This window comes from Trichophyton rubrum (genome assembly GCF_000151425.1).
Source record: "Trichophyton rubrum CBS 118892 genomic scaffold supercont2.2, whole genome shotgun sequence".
In the NCBI taxonomy this organism is placed as follows: domain Eukaryota; kingdom Fungi; phylum Ascomycota; class Eurotiomycetes; order Onygenales; family Arthrodermataceae; genus Trichophyton; species Trichophyton rubrum.
In genome coordinates this window covers 1,918,196-1,936,778 of record NW_003456427.1, presented here as the reverse complement: position 1 = coordinate 1,936,778, position 18,583 = coordinate 1,918,196, and the positions used below count along the sequence as shown (strand labels likewise).

The following is an 18,583-nucleotide window of genomic DNA, read 5'->3' as shown; positions in this document are numbered from 1 at the left end:
TTGACGTTTGCCATCAGGGCGGCAAATGTTTTGGATGAAGAGATATATTTCTCACTCATTCCTATAGACCACTTTATCTTCTTCTACTTGAAACTATGCTGGGTTAAAGAACCGAGATATTTCCAATAATGCGCCTTGATTGCTTACTTCATTCATCAAGATACTGATTAGCATTGAGGACACTCTATTAGGGTATATAGAAGCTCTAACGGCGTCTTAATCTCGCCTGCCGTCGTATTTGGAGCAGATTTAGCACCACTAAACTCGATAATTTATACAGTCATATCTCCTGGCTGCCCATATGTCTAGAACCATCCTTAGACCACTTCAGAAGCTGACTTTGTCCGTGTTCAGGCGGGATCAGCCATCAAATGGCTTCACAAAAGACAAGGCGAAGCTGCAGGACTCGTACTTTCTTGATGAATATGGTCTGACCAGCCCTGGTGAAAACAATGCTGGTGAAGATGAGGACGGTGATGGCATGGCATTCCTGGAGAGCCTCCTCGTTCTTGGTGAAGATGATAAGAGAACTTCCAGTCAGGGCCTGACGGCGGCCGGACTGGCCAATATCCTTACTTTATTCCCAGATATATGCCCTCGATACATCACTACCCTCTACCAACCGATGTTGGCGAGGAAACCAGAAAATTTTGAAGGAGCTTTGATCGATGCAATCCTCAAGGAAGCTACTTACATAACTGTAAGTGGTTCAAGGCAAAAGCGGGAGGATATGGCTAAGGATGTCCATTGGGGTAAAGAAGACAACCTCACGAGAAACAGTCGGTATTGGAAATGCTGGTATGCTCTTTTATTCTCGTTAAATAACTTTCCTCTTTTTTTTTCCCGCCTGGCTAAACCTGACGCGTACCATCTAGCAAAGCTCTTTTGAAACTCGACTTTCCTCTGGTTCCCACAGACTACATAAAAGAATATTTAGAGGTAACGAATGATTGCTTGTACAATGCCTACCTGCGATTTTACGAGGTTGAATCAACTTATGAGACATCGGATCCCAAACCGTATACCAGAAATACCGATGTCAAAAGGGAAAAATTGATGGCTTCTTTTAGGAAAGTAGTAGCCAAGTACCCGAATAGGGACATAGACCTGGAGATCAAAGATGCTAGAGCTGAACGGAAGCGTCGTATTGGTAATAATCCCCATTCAAGTGTTTACTGCAAAGGCTAAACGTTCATGTAGTTGCTCGAACCCTTAGGAAGAAAGCCTTCGAGGATGAAAAAAGGAACCTTGCCTACTATACATCCATTGGTGGGATAATTGAATGCCATTGCTGCTTTAGTGATACGCCCCTTAATCGGGTAGTATATTGTGCTGCCGCAGAAGCCCATCCATTTTGCTGGGAATGCATGAAATCCAATGCCAAAACCCAAGTTGGTATGATGAGACACAGTATCCAATGCATGGACATTAACGGTTGTGATGCGGGTTTCTCCCGTGAGGATTTGATCGAGTCGGTGGGGGATTCTCTTATGAACAAACTTTTTGACTTGCAGCAATTGGAAGAGATTCAACAAGCGGACCTCACAGACCTTGAAGAATGTCCGTTCTGTGAGTACAAGGCGATATATCCCCCAGTTGAAGAAAATCGCGAATTTCGTTGTTTGAAACCGGGATGTATGAGGATGAGCTGCCGGAGGTGCCAAAGACCTTCACATATTCCCATGACCTGCGCAGAGAGCCGAAGGGAAGACTCCAAGCATTTACGGAAGCACGTTGAAGAGGCTATGAGTAAAGCCGTTATTCGCATTTGTCCTAACAAGAAGTGCAAAGCCCCGATTATCAAAGAAGATGGATGCAATACCTTGAAATGTCGCAAATGTTCCACGGTCATGTGTTATGTTTGCAAGCAAAATATCTCGCGGGTGAAGGAAAGCCACTTTGATCTGGTGAGAAGTTGTCCCATAGAGGATGACGACTACTTGCAAGAGAGACATGAGCGAGAGCGGATGACGGCACGAAATGCGGCAGTTGAGAATCTTCTAAAGGACAACCCCGAGCTGAACGAAGAAGACCTTGGTGGCGAGCTTATCAAACGTCGAACAGTACGCGACGGATTGCCGATTGTATACCCTGAAGGCACGCCTGACACTAGCGAAATGGCGCTCTGGCCGTTTGGACGGCGTATAACTTCTGGAGCTCAGCCTGACCGTCCGCGGCAGCATTGGCCACAGCTACGCGTACGATGCCCACCAGCAAATGAAGACACCCAACTGCCCATCAATTATGAATGCCAAGCTATAGAAACAATTGGCGTATTTCCAGAGCTACCTCGGGGGGATATTGAAGGCTATAGTGACCCGCTGCCGCAGTATTTTTCGTTTTATGCATATGCACCGTATCCGCTACCACCGGATCTCCCAGTCATTCGATATGAGAGGGGTCAGCACAAAGCATAACCAACCCGTACAAAGTAGAATAGTCATTCTGTGAATTTTTGTTCCTTTTTTATTCGAACTGATTTCTCTTGTCGTTCCTCCTATCCATATCTCCAAGTCTTAACAGCAGTCGGCCTCCTTTCTGTCGTTAACTCGCTTTTTCTCCTCCTTTAGTCTAAAAACAGATGCCATGGTTCAGTTCATTTCTCGTACGCAGTTTCTTCCACACAGTGTAACATATTTCTCGTCCTCCGGGCTTGGGTTTCTACGCGGCTTATGCCACAAGGCTTCGTAGACGTGAAATTGGCTAAATAGTATATCGCGAGCAGTATGAATATCTCCAACTATTTCGCGCGGTTATCGACATCAAACTTGTCCCTAGCTTCTTCAATCCAGACCTCAAGCTTCATCTCCCCTGCGTCAATGGCTCGTACAGGCACTGTCTTCGCCTGACAACTGCTCGTTTCGTATCTAGTACGCTCAGGTTCCGGTTCAGCAGCTATCCACTGCTGGTCATCTTTGTCCATACCGGCCGGCGCATCGGCGTCCGGGCCTAAGACCATATGCAGGGTAGGCAAGTACTCCTCATCAGGAGGTAAAGGGGCCAACCTCCCACAGGCTGAGGTTAGCCGGTGCAGCACAGCACGAAACTGCGCCTCTAGATCGACTTGCGGTATACTCATGCCTTCTCTCTGCTGCTGTTGCCTGGAGCTCGCAAATGGAGTATGTATGTCTCCTGGGGCAACTTGGGGGATCTGAGAGAGGTCGAAGGTGAACTTCTCCACGGCTTTATTGGATGAGACCGAGAGTATGACTACCGCCACTGAGGTGACGGTTGACTTGATCAGCTGTGTCTCGACCGCGGCACAGGCATCATTGACCCAGCTGCAGACTTTGGGATGCCGTGACTGGCGCACTGGCTGGTTGAACTGCCTGACGGACAAGAAGGTGGACTGGGGGTATATGGACCGCAGGTAGAGGATCTGGTGTATGCTGACAGCGAGAAACGAGGAGAAAGCCGAAGCCAGAGCAGCGTAGGTCTCTGGAGGGCGACTTGACTCTGCCATTGTCCCTGTCTTGCTCTAATGGCCGCCGAGTAATAAATGCTTTTGTCTTTGAGATGTTGTTTCGTTTTAATATCTCGGAAGTTGTGAGTTTGTGATCATCCCCAACATTTGACTTTAACCTAAGGAACTAACATCGCGGACTTCGCCTTTTAAGAGTTATTGTGCTACCATCGCTATTATTTTTAGTAGGATTTAACGCCCGATTGGGGGATCGTATAAGAATCAAAGCGGCCGAGTACAAGGAGATACATTCCTTGGAGATTATATAATATGTTCATTCAAATAATAAAGACATCGAAATAATAAGTAGCTAGAATGTAACGCTTCTCTGGCCGTTCCCCAACCCTAAGGCCATTCCCAATGCTAAAGTAAATACAGAAAGTGATATAGATCGTTCGGGACTTTTATGAATGGTTGAACCAGCGCCTGGTATCAAACCTTGAATCTTACTTTCTCATCAACTCGGCTGCCACGTTGCGTCAGCGGAGTGGAGAGTGGACTTCGATATATGACCGCTCTCATGCTGTCCAATACGTCGAGATTCTTCTGTCCCCGCATTCCGGGGGTTTAGTACTTCAAACTCGATATCGCAGTCCATGGTAAATGTTATCGTTTCGGTCTGGCTGTCAAAAACCTTGGAAACCTTAGTATTGCTCTTGTTCTTGTTCTCCTCTCCGGGACGGGGTGCGCTGATTCTCAGCACAAACGAGTTCAAGAACGAGAAGAACGTTGGTCCAATCTTCTTCGCCGCAAGGGAGCCGAGGAGAGCAGGGAAGTAGCGCACAATAAACGGCTTAAGAGATGCCAACGAGGCAGCGATCTAGGAAGCTGTTAGCCGGGCCAATAAATATACTTGACATCGACTGGAACATACCACGCCGAAATACATCTCAATCGTTCCAGAGATCCAGAGGGGATAGCCGGTCCACGTCTTATCGTACGAAGTGTTTAGCTTGTGGAGGAAGTAAGCTCTGAAGCAACCGGCAATGCAGACCACGAAACCGGCACCGAAGAGGACGCAGAGCATGACCCTCTGTCTGGTAGTTAGCTTGAGGGACATGACGGTAGGAAACGGCAAAAACACCACGCTGACATCGATGAGGGTGTTCAGTATACCGCCACCCAGGAGATGCGCAGTTTCATTGATGCATTCTTGAGGCTGGGTCGAGAGGGCCCAGTAGGCGGAGACTGGGCTGGAAGCAGCAGCGAAGTTAGCAGAGCAACACTCTATATCATAGAAGATGGGTAAACACAGCTACTATGCAAAAGACTATCATTTCCAGTGTGACGATGGTTGCGTTCGCGATGATAAGGATTCGCATAACGCGCAAGTTCAAACCCGCTGTCAGCTTATGGCTGAAACATAGCAGCGAGAGCTTGGTGAATGTGCAGCTGACAGCAAACAGGCACTCTATCAACATGGTCAATTTTAGCCCTATGACAAGATGCGCAAATGGCACGTCGTATACATGTCTATTCCAGCCGTACTTGATGGAGCCCAGGATCGTAATGGTCCCACAGCCAAGTGTCGGAATCACGGCGGCTATTATGAAGACATCGTCCCAACCGAAGCTCTTCGATAAGTGGATGCGGCTGAATATGCGGATGAAAATAACAAAAAGCATCAACGATGCAAATATCGAATTGAGTATAATCACGAGTGGCCCACGAACTTCCGATGGATTAAGTATCACTGAGGCTGGAGGGAGCTGCATTGTATGCTGTCAGATGCCGGGTCTCAATGACGGTGTCGGCAGGAATGCTGCAAGTCGTCAATGAAACATCGCAAAGCGAGGTAAGAGAAGAATTCAAAAGACATTGCAAGACAGTCAAGTTATTAGGGGGTAAAAAAAAAAAAAAAAATAAAAAAAATATTGATAGCAAGCACTTGAGCCTCTGAGTATACCTGGTTAATCGGAGGATTCATGGATGAGGTCGGCATAGAACTGACTCGAGATGTCCTTTGCTGATCCGGCTAGAAATTGTTCGAGACATACGGGATGAGGAGGCCATTTTTGCCATCAAAGGTCTGTTCATTATCGAAGGGCAAGGGATCATCCCCTCCATCTCTGGTTCTCATCCCGTTCTTCTCGAGACTGCTCGATTCTGGTGTTCGTTCTCCGGACAAGTCCTGCCATCACTCAAGAGCCTATAATTGGCCGCCGTCGTATGCTGCCATGATTGACATTCATAGTTATCCCGAGACCGCGGCGCTAGCCAGGCTGGACAACTACCCCCGCAATAGGGGCTAGCTTACAGTGGTGTTTCCCCCACGCATACAACTACTTAGGTACGGGGTAACTAGCCGTTCACAGGGTTGGTTAGCTTAGAGTGGATGGCAGGGATGAAAAAGCCATAGCTGACCTACAAACTTAACATATCTAACCACGAAGATCGTAGGCTTGCCTGCAGACGCTGTGTTGACAGTTCAGAAGCACTGCTGGCGGAGCGATCCGTGATGCCCTCTCTGAAGAATCAAGCTATCATTGACAATATATTGTTGTAGGGAAGATCATTGAGGCACACTTCCCGTGCATAACTAGTGCGATCTGGTGGCTGGTGGTGGCTTGCTGTAGGTTTTAGACATCACTCGCTTGAAACGAATAAGTTAGGTGTCGTCCAGGTGCATTTCTTGGACACAGAAAAGGGCTTTCTGGAATAGCGAAGGAGCATTCTGGCAGTTAATAGTCCGAAGCCTGTCATCAGCCACCAATGTACTCCGTACAGAGAATGGTTACTCCCGTTGCGCTGTATACCTTTATTAACTATCAGTATTGCACCAGGAACATACAATAGTTGATATGATTAAGTCCAAGGCATAAGCCGTTCGGAATAAGCACTTATCCTTGACTTCATACTCATCAGATTGCGGGATGGAATCGGCTTTCCAGTTCAATCGTGTTCATGTCCTCCTGATATGCAGGTTGTTTTTTTTGCGGAGCCGGCGCTTAAAAGAAATTTTAAGTTGGAAGCATCAGGTGACTGCAGTAATAAGATTTTATTCCGCGGCTAGTGCTTTATTAGCTAGCCAATAATAAATTTTAATACAGAGTTAACAAAATAGAAGTAGTGTTCATTGGTTGGAAGGGCAGCATATATTTGGAATCTACGTTTTCCACCAATACATATCGGAGTATTTTTGAAAAGGCATTTCACGTAGTGTTTTGACCAATAGAATTCCATTATCTTGTAACGAAAAACGAACGTCAAAAATGTCATCAGCTTCGTCTATTGATAAAAACAGCCCTTCTATGATAAAAGTACGTATAAAACGCAGAGAAATGAAATGAAACTCGGAAAGACGAAGATGGTAGGAGGATAGAAGTAAGCTGTGTCCTTGGTGGACATATCTTCTAGATATTATGTGGTATAACTCTATGTCTGACCCTGCTTTGGTGTTGGTATCCATATTGATATCTACAACTGGGCACCGAGTTGAAGTAACAAGTAAAAGAGTATAGTTATGTAGCTTCTCATGAAATTTCTATGCAAGGTATAGAGAAATCCTTGCTATTTGCTTTGGGTGACATGATATTGGTAGGCCTCGAGGCCGCATCTGCATAGAATTGAACACCCCAATTAGCAGCCAAAGCAGACCTCCATGTAACTATAAAGTGACATTTCTATATATTCACTGTAGTTTCTCTTCTTCTCTCACTAGTTATCGAATATCCTCTTTGTTCATTCATTCATGCGTCTACCACTCCTTTCACCTCTGTTGTAGTAACTTCACTAGCTAACTAGTTAGCTACCCAACTGCCCCGCCAAAAAGGGAAACTAACTAGCTAGTTATTTAGGGAAATATTTCAACCTCAACGTCGCGAAACCAAACAACATCGCGGCTCGCAACCATCCCAAGGTCAACGCGACCTTTTCCCTCCCTCAGCTTGCTCACTAACCGGTAGATCGGGCTTCATCATGGATCAAGAGCTCATCCAGCTTCTCTCCGATACCCAGAGCGCCGCGGCGGAAACTCGAAAGGCCGCAGAGGTTCGCCTGCAGAGCCTCTACTCGAACGAGAGCTTCCCCCTATCCCTCGCCTCGATAGCTTCGCACAGCTCGGTTCCTGTTCCCTTGCGCCAGTCCGCCCTTGTCCTCCTTCGTACGTTCATCAATTCAGCATGGTCCTCGCAGCTCGACGATTTCAAGGGCCAGGTCCTGGTCAGCGACGCGAATAAGGCACATCTCAGGCGCGTTCTTCTTGACCTAGCTACATCTCCGGAGCAGGATGACCGCAAGGTCAAGAACTCAGCCAGCTTGGTCGTCAGCCGTATTGCCAGCGCTGACTTCCCAGAGGACTGGCCCGAGATTCTACCCACCTTGCTGCAGATCATTCCCAACAGCACAGATGCACAACTCCACGGTGCCCTGAAGGTCCTGTCTGACCTCGTGGAGACTGGGTTCAGTGAAGAGCAGTTCTTCAAGGTGGCTAGAGAGCTTGTGTCGACCGTGTTCAACGTTGCGACCAACGCCTCGCGCAAACCGGTGCTGCGGGCACTCGCTGTGTCCACTTTTAGAGCCTGTCTTGATACTTTGGAGATGGTCCTTGAGCAGCATAAGAACGAGGTTAAACAATTTATGGACGAGGCTCTGAACGGATGGCTTCCATTCTTTATTGCTACCATCAAGGAACCACTCCCTCCTATGCCCTCAGAGGAAGACGAAGCCACAGATGCTCCTGGCCCACAGCAATGGCGTGGTGTTATTGCCCTGAAATCACAGGTTGTTAAGGTTTGTACCAACAAAGAACACAGCAATATAAGGAAGGAGGGCTGCTAATACTCGAATTCAGACCATTATGAAAGTTCGATCTGTGCTGCCATCCCTCCTCACAACTCAAAGCACCACTCTCTTCCATACTATTTGGACTGAGTTGACTACGATTCAAGACGCATACCAACAGCTCTACATTCAAGATGAGAGGCAGGGTCGTCTCGAAGATGCAGATAATCTTCCATACACACTTGACTTCTTGGTTCTTGAAGAGTTGGACCTTATGCAGGCTTTGCTCCGCGCGCCCCCAGTCAGAATCGAGCTGGAGAACCAATTGAAACTATCCGGAGCTACCTCGTCTACAAGCTGGCTTCCTGAGATGATGAAACTGGTTATATCATATGCCCAGATCACTACTGAAGAGGAAGGTCTGTGGGATATTGACGTCAACTTGTACCTTTCTGAGGAGACTTCCGTTACTGCAAACTACACTCCTAGAACTTGCGGTGGTGACCTTGTCATCAGACTAGGAGAGTGGCTCAAGCGTACTGTCGTTGATGGCCTACTTGCATACACGAATGTTCTCTTTTCGGACCCCAGCACTGGGTATGTACCTCCCCCTCACAGTTGACTCTGCGTGACTATCATGGCTTACATATTTTAGATGGAAATACCGTGAAGCGGCTCTTTTCATTCTCAATCAGTTGCTTCGAGATTTGAACGATGTGGATCAAACAATTTCTGCCGACCTTGCAACCAGTTTTAACGAATTTGTCAAGTTCTGTATCCAGCGGGATGAAGTCTTCCTCCGGTCTAGAGGCTATCTTGTAGCAGGTGCCATTGCTCAGACCGCCGGAGAGGGATTCAACCAGTCTGCTGTGCCTTACCTCGAAGCTGCTATCCAGGCTATCCGAAATGACCCTTCGGAGGTGGTCAAGGTTTCCTGCGTTTGTGTCCTGCAGGACTTTCTGCCGGCCCTCCCCCAAGCTACGGCCTCTCCTTTCCAAGTGCCAGTGCTATCAATACTAGCAGACTTTATTTCTAGCCATGATCTACGTGATTTCTCAGAAGGAGATGATCTTAAATTCACGCTGGCGGATACCTTACGTGATACCATCATGGTGGACGCTAACATCGTCCTGACCTCCACCGCGCTTGACGTTCTTTTCAACATTGCCAGTGCTGGTGCAGGAAACTTCCAATTGGCGATGATTGTGACGGAAACCTTTGAGCAGATCGTTGAGCACATTGCTGGTCAGGGAGCAGATGCATATATCAGGCTCTGCGAGAAAGTGCTTCCCCCTTTGACCGGGGCTCTGGATGTCGGGAATCTCACCCAGGAGAACTCGTTAACGAATTTGGCAACCGATCTTTTACGAGCTCTCGCTCAGAATGGCTTGAAGCCACTCCCGCAGGGCCTAATCGCAACCGTATTGCCGAAATTGAACCGGCTATTGCTCGAATCTGGAGATAGCGAACTCCTTCCATCCGCAACCTTGGCCGTCATACACATGCTGGAACGTGACCCTGACCAGTTCCTTGCCTGGCAGGACCCGCAGACAGGCAAGGGTGCTGTTGAGACGGTTTTGATTATCATTGACCGCCTTCTTGGTGAAGCTGTGGATGACAACGCTGCATCTGAAGTAGGTGAGCTTGCTGCTGAATTAGTTGAGAAGGCAGGCTCTGAGAAATTGGGCCCATATCTACCTCAACTGCTACGTGCTGTCGCCCAGCGACTTGCCACTGCTGAGAAGGCACAGTTGATTCAAAGTCTCATCCTTGTCTTTGCTCGTCTATCCCTTGTCAATACTAGCGAAGTAATCGACTTCCTCGCTCAACTCGACATCAATGGCCAATCTGGCCTTCAAGTTGTCTTGGCCAAATGGCTCGAAAATTCGGTCACTTTTGCTGGATATGATGAAATCAGACAGAATGTCATTGCACTTTCTAAGCTCTACCAACTTGATGATCCCCGCATTGCCGAAATTCAAGTCAAAGGCGAGCTTATCATCCAGGACACTGGCAGAATTAAGACCCGTTCTCAATCTCGTAAAAACCCAGATCGGTACACTATTATCTCAGCACCTTTGAAAATCATCAAAGTCCTGATCGAAGAACTATCTTCTGCGTCCGGTGGTCGAGATATTCGTGGAGCTGCAGCCTTGTCAGGAAGCCAGCTGGATGAACTAGAGAGCGACGATGAGAACGACGACTGGGAAGATCTCCCATCTAACAACAACTTCCTAGACTTGAGTCTCGGTATCACGAAACAGGAATTGATGGGTTATGCTGCTGAAGACGATGATGGTGCCTTGGCCTCGAGACAGAGAGATGATGAGACACAGGCGTTCTTGACCCAGTTCTTCGCCGAGACTGCCCCTACCCCCAGATTCCAGCAGATTTTTGCTGCTCTTACCCCAACCGAGCAAAGCAGACTGCAGAGCCTGTCTTCATGATTTAAAGGCGCCTTGGTAACCCTTTCCCATGCTAATTTCTACGATTCAATACATGACCTAATGAAAATGCCCCATAAGAAGATTTCAAGACAGCAATGAAACAAAAGATTGCCCTTTTATTCGGTTTTTAAACCAATAAACCATAATGGATAGTCTCGTAGACCATTAAACGGTAGAAAGAATTAGAAATTAATACACCATTCCCAAAGCTGTTGCCCTACATCGCTGGCCATCAAAACATCCCACTAGTACAGTTCATGCCACTTTGAAACCTCATCCTCTTCGTCGGAGCTTCTCACACTCACTGAATAGCCATATCCTGCGCGCCGTCTCGCGCGCCGACCACCAGCCATATTATCAGTATCATAAGCTCTCACAACCCTCGTGCGAGTATGCGTTGATCTTACTCTTCTCTCCACCCGTTTCGCAACCTCGTTAGCTTCAAGGAGACTCACAAGCTTCCGCTTTTTCTGGTTCAGTCGGCCCCAGACTCCAAGACATAATTTATAAAGGGAAGAATGATCGCATGTGTCTTGCTTAGTCTTGGAAACAAATGATTCAGGGTCCTTGCTCAAAACGGCCGGGGAGTAATCCGGTTTTCTCCATTGGGGTACATTTGTACGCTCTGGTAACTTTGGAGAGGTCGTAGTGGCGTTGGTAGTCCATCCATCTCTCACGAGATCCATAGGGGTAGTTCCCGTTGAGTTCTCTATGGTGAGAAGCTTGGGGTTGCATTCCAACATCAACCTGACGATCGGAGTAAATTTCTCCCTCACAGCAATGTGAAGAGGCGTGTTTCCGGATCCATCAAGGAGTTCAAGGTGAGCTTGGCCCGTTGGTTTGGCAAAGTCAAGTAGAAGCTTCGTTATTTGGACGGGGGTGCCGCTAACCCGTATATGGTGTGAACTTAGGTGATTTATCCAAGCAGCGAAAGGTGTCAGTGCTCCAGGGCCATCGGCCGAGCGGCAGGTAAGGAGTGAAGAGACCACTGAAGGATCGATCAAGTCCAGGAGCTCCTTTAGATTTGTATCCAAGGAACTGTATGAACCATTCGGTTTGTTTAGGATATGGAGGATATTATTGCCCAGCACATCACGAGCCTCCACGTTGGCGCCAGCCTCAATGAGAACCTTAGCAAAACGGGGTCTGCGTTTGGAAAAGGCAAGGAGTAAAGGAGTGTATCCTTGAGAGGATTTCTTTTCGAGACAGCTTGGCGCGTTTTCTATAATATAATTGACCAGTTTCAGGCTCTCATCTGTTTCTCTGCCCATAATGGCACAATGCAGGAGCAAGTCGTCTGAAATGAGGAAAGCAATGGATCAGTCTTGAATATCACTGATAGAGTGCTGATAGAAGTGGAAGAACTTACTTCTTGAGCTAAGCCATTTTTCAATGAATTTTTCTACTCCGCCAGGCAGCTGTGATAGCTTTCTTAGCCGCTTATCCTGCTTGTTGGAGTTTGCAAACTCCATATAATGTCTCTTGGGGGCAGTGCTGAGGAACCATTCGACATTGACCAGACTGCCAGCCAGAGCAGCACGGAGAAGTGGTATGTCCGATTCGCTGCTTATGCGTGAAGGGGCATCTTGGCCTGCAGCTGCAGCCCAGTCCTCGCGCTTCTTCCCGTGAATCGACAGACCTTGATAATACTTTGGCTTTTGCTTGATAGTGATTCCACCCTCTTCCACAAACTTGTCCAGTGGTAGGTGAGCTCCAGTCCGGCTAATGATCAAGGCAATGCATCGTGGCTGTCCGTCTCTTAGGGCGTCATTGAGATTTGTGCTGGAGAGCAATTCGTAAGGGCCATCAAAGGCACCACTAACAATTTCAGATTGTCCAAGATCCAGCAGGAACCGCAGCAATTCAATATTGTCCTGCCCAACGGCAAAGTTGAAAAGGTTTATATGGCTCAAAGAATGCTCAGTGGCACTGGGATCTGCAATAAGACTGGCTCGGCAACTCTGTTGAAGGACATCGAGCGGTGAAACGTTGCTTTCTGCCTGTGTTGCAACTTCACCAATGTTATCAATGGTAAGTTCATCACAAACGCCCTCACCAGTGATCTGAAGCCCATCTTCTTCCTGCGTCCCTCCCGCATCAGATTCATCTTCTTCATCGTCAGATTGCATATGATAGGTCTGTCGAGTAGCAGCCTTTGGCTTGTACTGTGCTCGAACAATTTGAAGAATGGCCTTTGCAACATCAAAATGACCCCTAAGGACAGCTATCGAAAATGGAGAAGCTCCCATGCTTTCGTTCACGGAGATTACGAGAGGAGACATTTGTTTATCGGGACCCCACATGTCGAGCGTTAGTGACTTGATGGTCTCTATATCACCAGACCATGCAGCTTCAAATCTATAAGGGTAATGGTTAGTGCTACTTGAAAATGCGAAAATAAAACAGCTCCTTAGCCCTGTATCAGAACTTACAGTTTTATGTAACCTTCCTTCCTCCCGCCGGAAAGATCAGCCGCATTAAAATTGAAGTCAATCTTGAATTCTCCAGGTTTACCTGGTGTAAATACCCTAGACTGTCTGTGGTTCATGCAAATGGCATCTGGATGTAGCTCTTTGAATGTTTTTGCTCCCTTCATGATCAAAGCCGAGTGAAGTGCTTGGAAATCATGCAGGAGGGCGGTAATGGCATCGCTCTTTTCTTCCAAACCTTTGCGGTTCTTAGCCTCTTGAATTGCCTTCTCATATTCTTCCTGTCGCCTCTTGAAAGAAGCCTTTTCTCGCTCAAGACGCTCTTTGGCAAAGCAAAGCTGACAGCTACCCTCGGGATATTCGGCCAGATATACCTCGTCACTCTGCAATGGAGTTGGTGGTATATTCTTGCAAGACTCTTTATAGTCCTGTAGAAGGCAGATTTTTGCATCAACAAGATCCATTAATGACTCACCCGGGTTGCTAGAATGCTTCTCCGAAAGTATAGTATATCCAAAGGTTGATAATGTGTTTGGATCCACTCCATTCTGAAGCAATTTTAGGGCAACCAAGGGTTGATCCGTCAGGATAGCAGCTACAATTGGCTGTATAACATTTTGTTGGAAGCTTTTGAGGTTGGCATCGGCATCACGAGTCTTCAGCCACTCACACTGGCGAATAGCAATCTGTATATACTTGCTAAAGTTGATATCTGGAGGCGCTCCGAGGGTAAGGAGTTTCTCGACTATATCAGAGTGCCTCGAGTCCACGGCAACAGTTAAAACAGATTCGACATAGGTTCTATAATAGACATCTTCAACGGCTAAGTGATCTATTGCCCTTTTGACAGCAGACGGATCATGCTTTATAAGGACATCAAAGAGCGCTGGACGGCGGCGGGCAGCGAAGTAGTGTAAAGGAGTTCTTCCGGTTGAATCGGCTTGTGCTGGGGTGGCACCAAGCTTCAGGAGAGCCTCAGTCATGATAACAGCCTGATCTTGGGATAGCCTCAGGGGTAGAGTTAAGGGGAGAATCGACACTGGGTCCAGATGGTTGATCTTAGGAAGCTTTATGGGAAGAAGAACATCTGCTCCAAAGGCGGAAACAAGTTCCTTCACAACTTCTGTATGACCATGGACTATGGCAAGATGCAAGGGGGTTGCATGACAGTCCCAAGCATCGGCGTTAATATCTATGATATCCGGCTCAGATTCGTCAATGTCATCGGGAATGGCTTCCTCGTTTCCCATTTTAACATCTTCCTTTTTAACGTCAACAAATGAACCTGTTATCAAGGACATTTTATCCTCATCAGAGTCCTCAAGGTCTTCATTAACAACCACCATATTATCAGGGTCGGTCATGTCAACATCTTCGGTTTCGGCTTGAGTATTTGACTTTGCCGCACGTTGCTGGTCCTTTTTCTCTTCTTCTGCTTCTTCATTCTCCTCGCTCTTGTGGAGTAAAATGCGAACAATGTCAACACTACCGCGCTCCGCTGCGAGATGTAAAGCCATGCGTCCGTCTGCAAGACGTGCGATTAATCGCGCTCCATGGTCAACAAGACACTGTACGATCTCCGGAGTAGAAACCATGGTCGCTAAATGCAAAGGAGCTCTTCCAGTGTGATCACGGCGGTTTGGATCGGCATCATCCCTTGTAAGCCATTCACGTACGGTTTCAACGTCATTATCGGCAATGGCCTGGAATAGTTGAGCAGTGTTGCCAATGTAGGCCATTTCTGACCCCGATGGTTAGCCGGTCTGAGCAGTAAGTATGATAGAGATGTGTAAGGTGATGCGTACCAGTCCAGTCTGTTTCAGTAATCGGGTTGAAACTTCCAATTGCTTGTCGACCTGGGTCATCTTTGATAAACGTGACTTCACCCGAGATATAGACCTTACTCTCCTTTTCCCATACTTCTTCCTCTTCAGGGGTCGAGGGCTTAGGACATGAGCCACAGCAGTCATGAATGATATCCTCGACATCACCAAAGAACACTGGATGTCGATGAAGTGCAACCTCTCGCTCTTGATTATTCCATTCGGCGTTTAAAAGCAGATCATGGGTATATAGAAGCTTTTCAATCTTCCTTGCATGGAACTTTTCACCATATGGGATTGTCTACACCAAAGTGAGCATAATAAGTAGTGTTTAGGAAAAACAGAAGAACTTACGATTGTATGATAATCGGAGATTTCCTCTTCATCCACCCATTCTGCCACTTCATCCTCCCAGTCGTTTTTGATATTACCCCTTAACTTTCGTATATTCCGGTAGGAGCTAGTGTGTGAAGGAGGGCGGCCTCGCTCCGCACGTCTCTTTTGCGTATACTCCTCTCGATCCCTCGACGTTGGCAACTGTTCTAGAACAAGCAGTCGAGCTAAACCAGTTGTTCTCATAAAACTCCGTTCAAAAATTGTCTGTCATCCAAAGTTAGGGTGGGTAAACATCCTTATGATTATATGACACTCACAGGATCAATGCGGGATCTATCGAGCTGAGGCCAAAACACTTCAAATCCACGATGCGAGTACTTTGACAGACGGTTTTCATAAGATGGTGAACGTCTCGTTAGATCAATCTGGTTCGTCTGTGTGATAAGCGCAGCAACCGCGCGAGGGGCCGCATAGACGTTCTTGCCATCGTATGCCACGCAAGAGCAATCAACATCGAAACCGGTGATAACCTCTGCAAGGGACTTGTATATGCGTAAAACCACTTGGACATGGCGAGTGGGATACTGGGAGACGATGGTAATAGTATTTTTCGTCCTGATGGAAGTCGTCTCGTACAAGATGGAGTCCTTGATCTTCCGCTCAATCTGCTTGATCTTCTCGATTGTCTGCTCCTCGTTTAGCCCGTAAATGAACAGGTCCACATCAGATGCAGGAGCGAACTTTTCGTGATAGAAATGACGAAGCTGCCGTTTAGATTCCTTGTATTCATCTGGCACAGGGAGCAGCGCTGTCACCACAGAACTTCCCGCGGCAATGACATTACTCCAATCAAGATCGCTCAGAGAACTCTCAGAAAAGAGGTTGAAGTTGGTCTGGAATTCTTTGAACGATGTGACGACGGCTGGGGAACCATTGGGTCTCCTATCCTCGTCTTTCAGGGGTAGAAGATACTTGTCAGTGAGTTCCTGCGGCTCAGAGTCCAGGTCCCGGGCCTGAACACGGAGATCGGCAACGCCATCAGCTCCATACAAAGGGACAACATTGACGTGATTGTCGGTCAAGATGGGATTAGAAGGCTCCTGGGCAAAAATCTGACGTAAAGCTGAGTCGTACTCGTTGTATGGTTTGAGGAGCTCATTGATAGGGGTATTGGAGTTCGCTTTGACGTAACAGAGAAAGTCGGAATGTTTTGCGGGAAGTTGGGGGAGAGAAGACATATCCAATATCTTTGTTTAGGAGCTAGTCACCACGAATGGTGATAGTTAATGTAAGAATAATGTCGGCAACTAAAAAAGCTCTCAGGGGAACTTGTCAGGGAATTGGCAGCCAGATGGAATGAATTGTCTGATAGAAGCCATCCAGACAGAGGGCCTCTACCTGACCTTATAAAGATATACATCTGCTGCCAACGATGATGATCGCCCCTTTTGGTCCCGTATCCAAGCCTCCTAGTTCAAGGCAGCAACGGGCCTAAAACACGTGATGGGGCTTTATTCATGGTGAATTCGCGACTGGAGCCTTGGGCTAACGCGTAAGAAGGCAGCAAGGGGGTTAGCGAAGGATGGAGGGGACGGCATGGCAGCCTGGAGTGGCCAAGTTTTGGGCCGTTGTTCGAAGTGTTGATAGGGCGTGGAGATGCGACTTGAGCCTCAGCTCGCTTAACCTTCCCGCCCAGCAGAGTTTATGCTCGAAGGATGGGAGAGGATATCTGCACTAGTCGGAAATTTGGTCAGGCGGTCATCCAGGGGGTAAGCTCCGAAATTCCGTGATTCCAATTCAAAATAAGGGGGTTGTGCGTGTGATATCACTGAATTATATATATATATATATACAACTAATTGCCTCCGACAAGAGACTGATGCCTGGACGCTCATCCCAACAACCAACTTGCTTGCTGAAAGAATCTAAACCAAATATACTCCGGAAACCAAGAACAAGAAAGTAGGAAAACCTGAACAAGAGAAGCAGAATTCGATTATCAATTTCCCGTCGTGGGGGATTTTTGGCTGGTGGTGCCAGCATCTTCTCCGGGATGCCCGTTCGGAGCTGTTGCCGCTGATGTTTCCATGAGCTTGTCAATAACTTGCTGGATTGTATTCACTGCTGGACCCATGCCGGCTTCATCCCATTGTCGAAGAGTAAACGTGTCGCGGACTTTGGATTTGATGATCTCCCAGGAGGTCCTGACCTTGGCTTTGGACTCCTCATCCATTCCCGTAAGCTCGACCTCAAGGCCTTCATACTTTATATCCTTTCGGTCCTCCAACTCCTGGTCGGTCTTTTTAGAGTCCTTTTTTGCCCGCTCAGTAAGTTCTCGAAGCTCGGCTTCTGTCTCTTTCAATCGACGCTCCAGTTCCGCATTCTGGCGTAGCGCATTTTCAGCTCGTTTGGTCTCTGAGAGACAGGCCTTCGCCCGCTGATGTATTTTGGTAAAATCTTCCGCGGTGACTAAGTCAAGAAGCTTAGCTAGTCCATCGTCTTCAGCCATGGCATCATCTTCGTAGCCTAAACGAACGGGTCTACGGCGAGTCCTAGCAGGGAGGGTTCGCCGTCTCTTCGAGCTTGGTTCGTCCCCTGGCTTATCTGTGTAATCGCGTCGGTGACGAAGTGAACGGCCGCCTTCATACGAGACGTGGCTCGCTGAGTCGTCTTCGCTCTCAGTGAATGGGGAAAGAGTCTCGCGATCTTGAAAGGATGATGCCTTTGCGCATTCACAATTGTCAGCCCCCGAGTTCAACTGGTTCTCGTAGATTCACGAATAACACTAACCGCACCAGCTGCAGCCTCTCTATTGGATGCCTTTTTCTGTTCAATCCTTGCTCTCAGGACCTATTTTTTTTTTGGGCAATGTTAGACCAATATGGACCCTACACGTTTTTGATCAGAGCGATCAAGACGGAGGAAAGCTCTGATAAGGGCAGAAAAAGCGGGAAACCGGGCACTAACGGTCGAATGCCTCCAAAGTAGAGCTGCTGTGGTGCGATGGGGGAAGAATTTCTACAGAGCCAGGAAGAAAAGGCCATATTAGTTAGTATTAACTGGACGATACACCCGGACAGCTAACCTTGCGCAGCTGGGTAGGGGATATGAACCCTTTGAAATTCTTCCCACGACATGTCTGGGTTCTCAATCCTGAGATTTACAAATCTCGCATCCTCCTGCTCGCCCCATCGCTCGCCGCGCTGCTTCTTCCCGCTGCCGCTCGCGGTTGCAGGCTGCTGTGGCGCCGGAGAGTCCATCGTCCCTTGTCTCTGTACTCTGTACGTCGGTACTAGGTCTTTCAATCCGCAGTGCAGCAGCCGCGCAGGGACGTCGAAAGAGCCGGGATATGCCAAGGGCGCG

The 18,583-nt window shown here is 47.7% G+C and overlaps 6 protein-coding genes across 7 annotated transcripts; 2 read left to right on the top strand and 4 right to left on the bottom strand.

Annotated features, from left to right (window-relative positions):
- Positions 1 to 301: 301 nt before the first annotated feature.
- TERG_02308 (uncharacterized protein) lies at positions 302 to 2,417 on the top strand (the record flags this gene model as incomplete). The annotated part of the gene is made up of 3 exons (XM_003237543.1): positions 302 to 798; positions 876 to 1,150; positions 1,201 to 2,417. The coding sequence occupies 3 exons, from the start codon at positions 302 to 304 to the stop codon at positions 2,415 to 2,417; spliced, it is 1,989 nt and encodes a 662-aa protein (XP_003237591.1).
- Positions 2,418 to 2,740: 323 nt separating this feature from the next.
- TERG_02307 (uncharacterized protein) lies at positions 2,741 to 3,463 on the bottom strand (the record flags this gene model as incomplete). The annotated part of the gene is made up of 1 exon (XM_003237542.1): positions 2,741 to 3,463. The coding sequence occupies one exon, from the start codon at positions 3,461 to 3,463 to the stop codon at positions 2,741 to 2,743; it is 723 nt and encodes a 240-aa protein (XP_003237590.1).
- A 457-nt stretch (positions 3,464 to 3,920) lies between these two features.
- Positions 3,921 to 5,178, bottom strand: TERG_02306 (uncharacterized protein; the record flags this gene model as incomplete). Its single annotated transcript, XM_003237541.1, has 3 exons — positions 3,921 to 4,283; positions 4,338 to 4,656; positions 4,715 to 5,178. 3 exons carry the CDS (start codon positions 5,176 to 5,178, stop codon positions 3,921 to 3,923), a joined length of 1,146 nt encoding a protein of 381 aa, XP_003237589.1.
- A 2,203-nt stretch (positions 5,179 to 7,381) lies between these two features.
- On the top strand, positions 7,382 to 8,807 carry TERG_02304 (uncharacterized protein; the record flags this gene model as incomplete). The annotated part of the gene is made up of 2 exons (XM_003237539.2): positions 7,382 to 8,194; positions 8,256 to 8,807. The coding sequence occupies 2 exons, from the start codon at positions 7,382 to 7,384 to the stop codon at positions 8,805 to 8,807; spliced, it is 1,365 nt and encodes a 454-aa protein (XP_003237587.2).
- Positions 8,808 to 10,877: 2,070 nt separating this feature from the next.
- TERG_02303 (uncharacterized protein) lies at positions 10,878 to 14,800 on the bottom strand (the record flags this gene model as incomplete). Of its 2 annotated transcripts, XM_003237538.2 has the most annotated exons (3): positions 10,878 to 11,929; positions 12,002 to 12,990; positions 13,065 to 14,800. In XM_003237538.2, 3 exons carry the CDS (start codon positions 14,798 to 14,800, stop codon positions 10,878 to 10,880), a joined length of 3,777 nt encoding a protein of 1,258 aa, XP_003237586.2. The 2 variants fall into 2 exon arrangements, with proteins under 2 accessions (XP_003237586.2, XP_047605631.1); XM_047749404.1 differs by lacking the exon at positions 10,878 to 11,929 and having other exon boundaries at positions 11,952 to 12,990.
- A 1,987-nt stretch (positions 14,801 to 16,787) lies between these two features.
- Positions 16,788 to 18,549, bottom strand: TERG_02302 (uncharacterized protein). The gene is made up of 4 exons (XM_003237537.2): positions 18,334 to 18,549; positions 18,188 to 18,238; positions 18,011 to 18,070; positions 16,788 to 17,942 (listed from the first exon to the last, which is right to left on the bottom strand). Exons 1-4 carry the CDS (start codon positions 18,478 to 18,480, stop codon positions 17,220 to 17,222), a joined length of 981 nt encoding a protein of 326 aa, XP_003237585.1. The 5' UTR covers positions 18,481 to 18,549; the 3' UTR covers positions 16,788 to 17,219.
- Between the last annotated feature and the right edge of the window lie 34 nt (positions 18,550 to 18,583).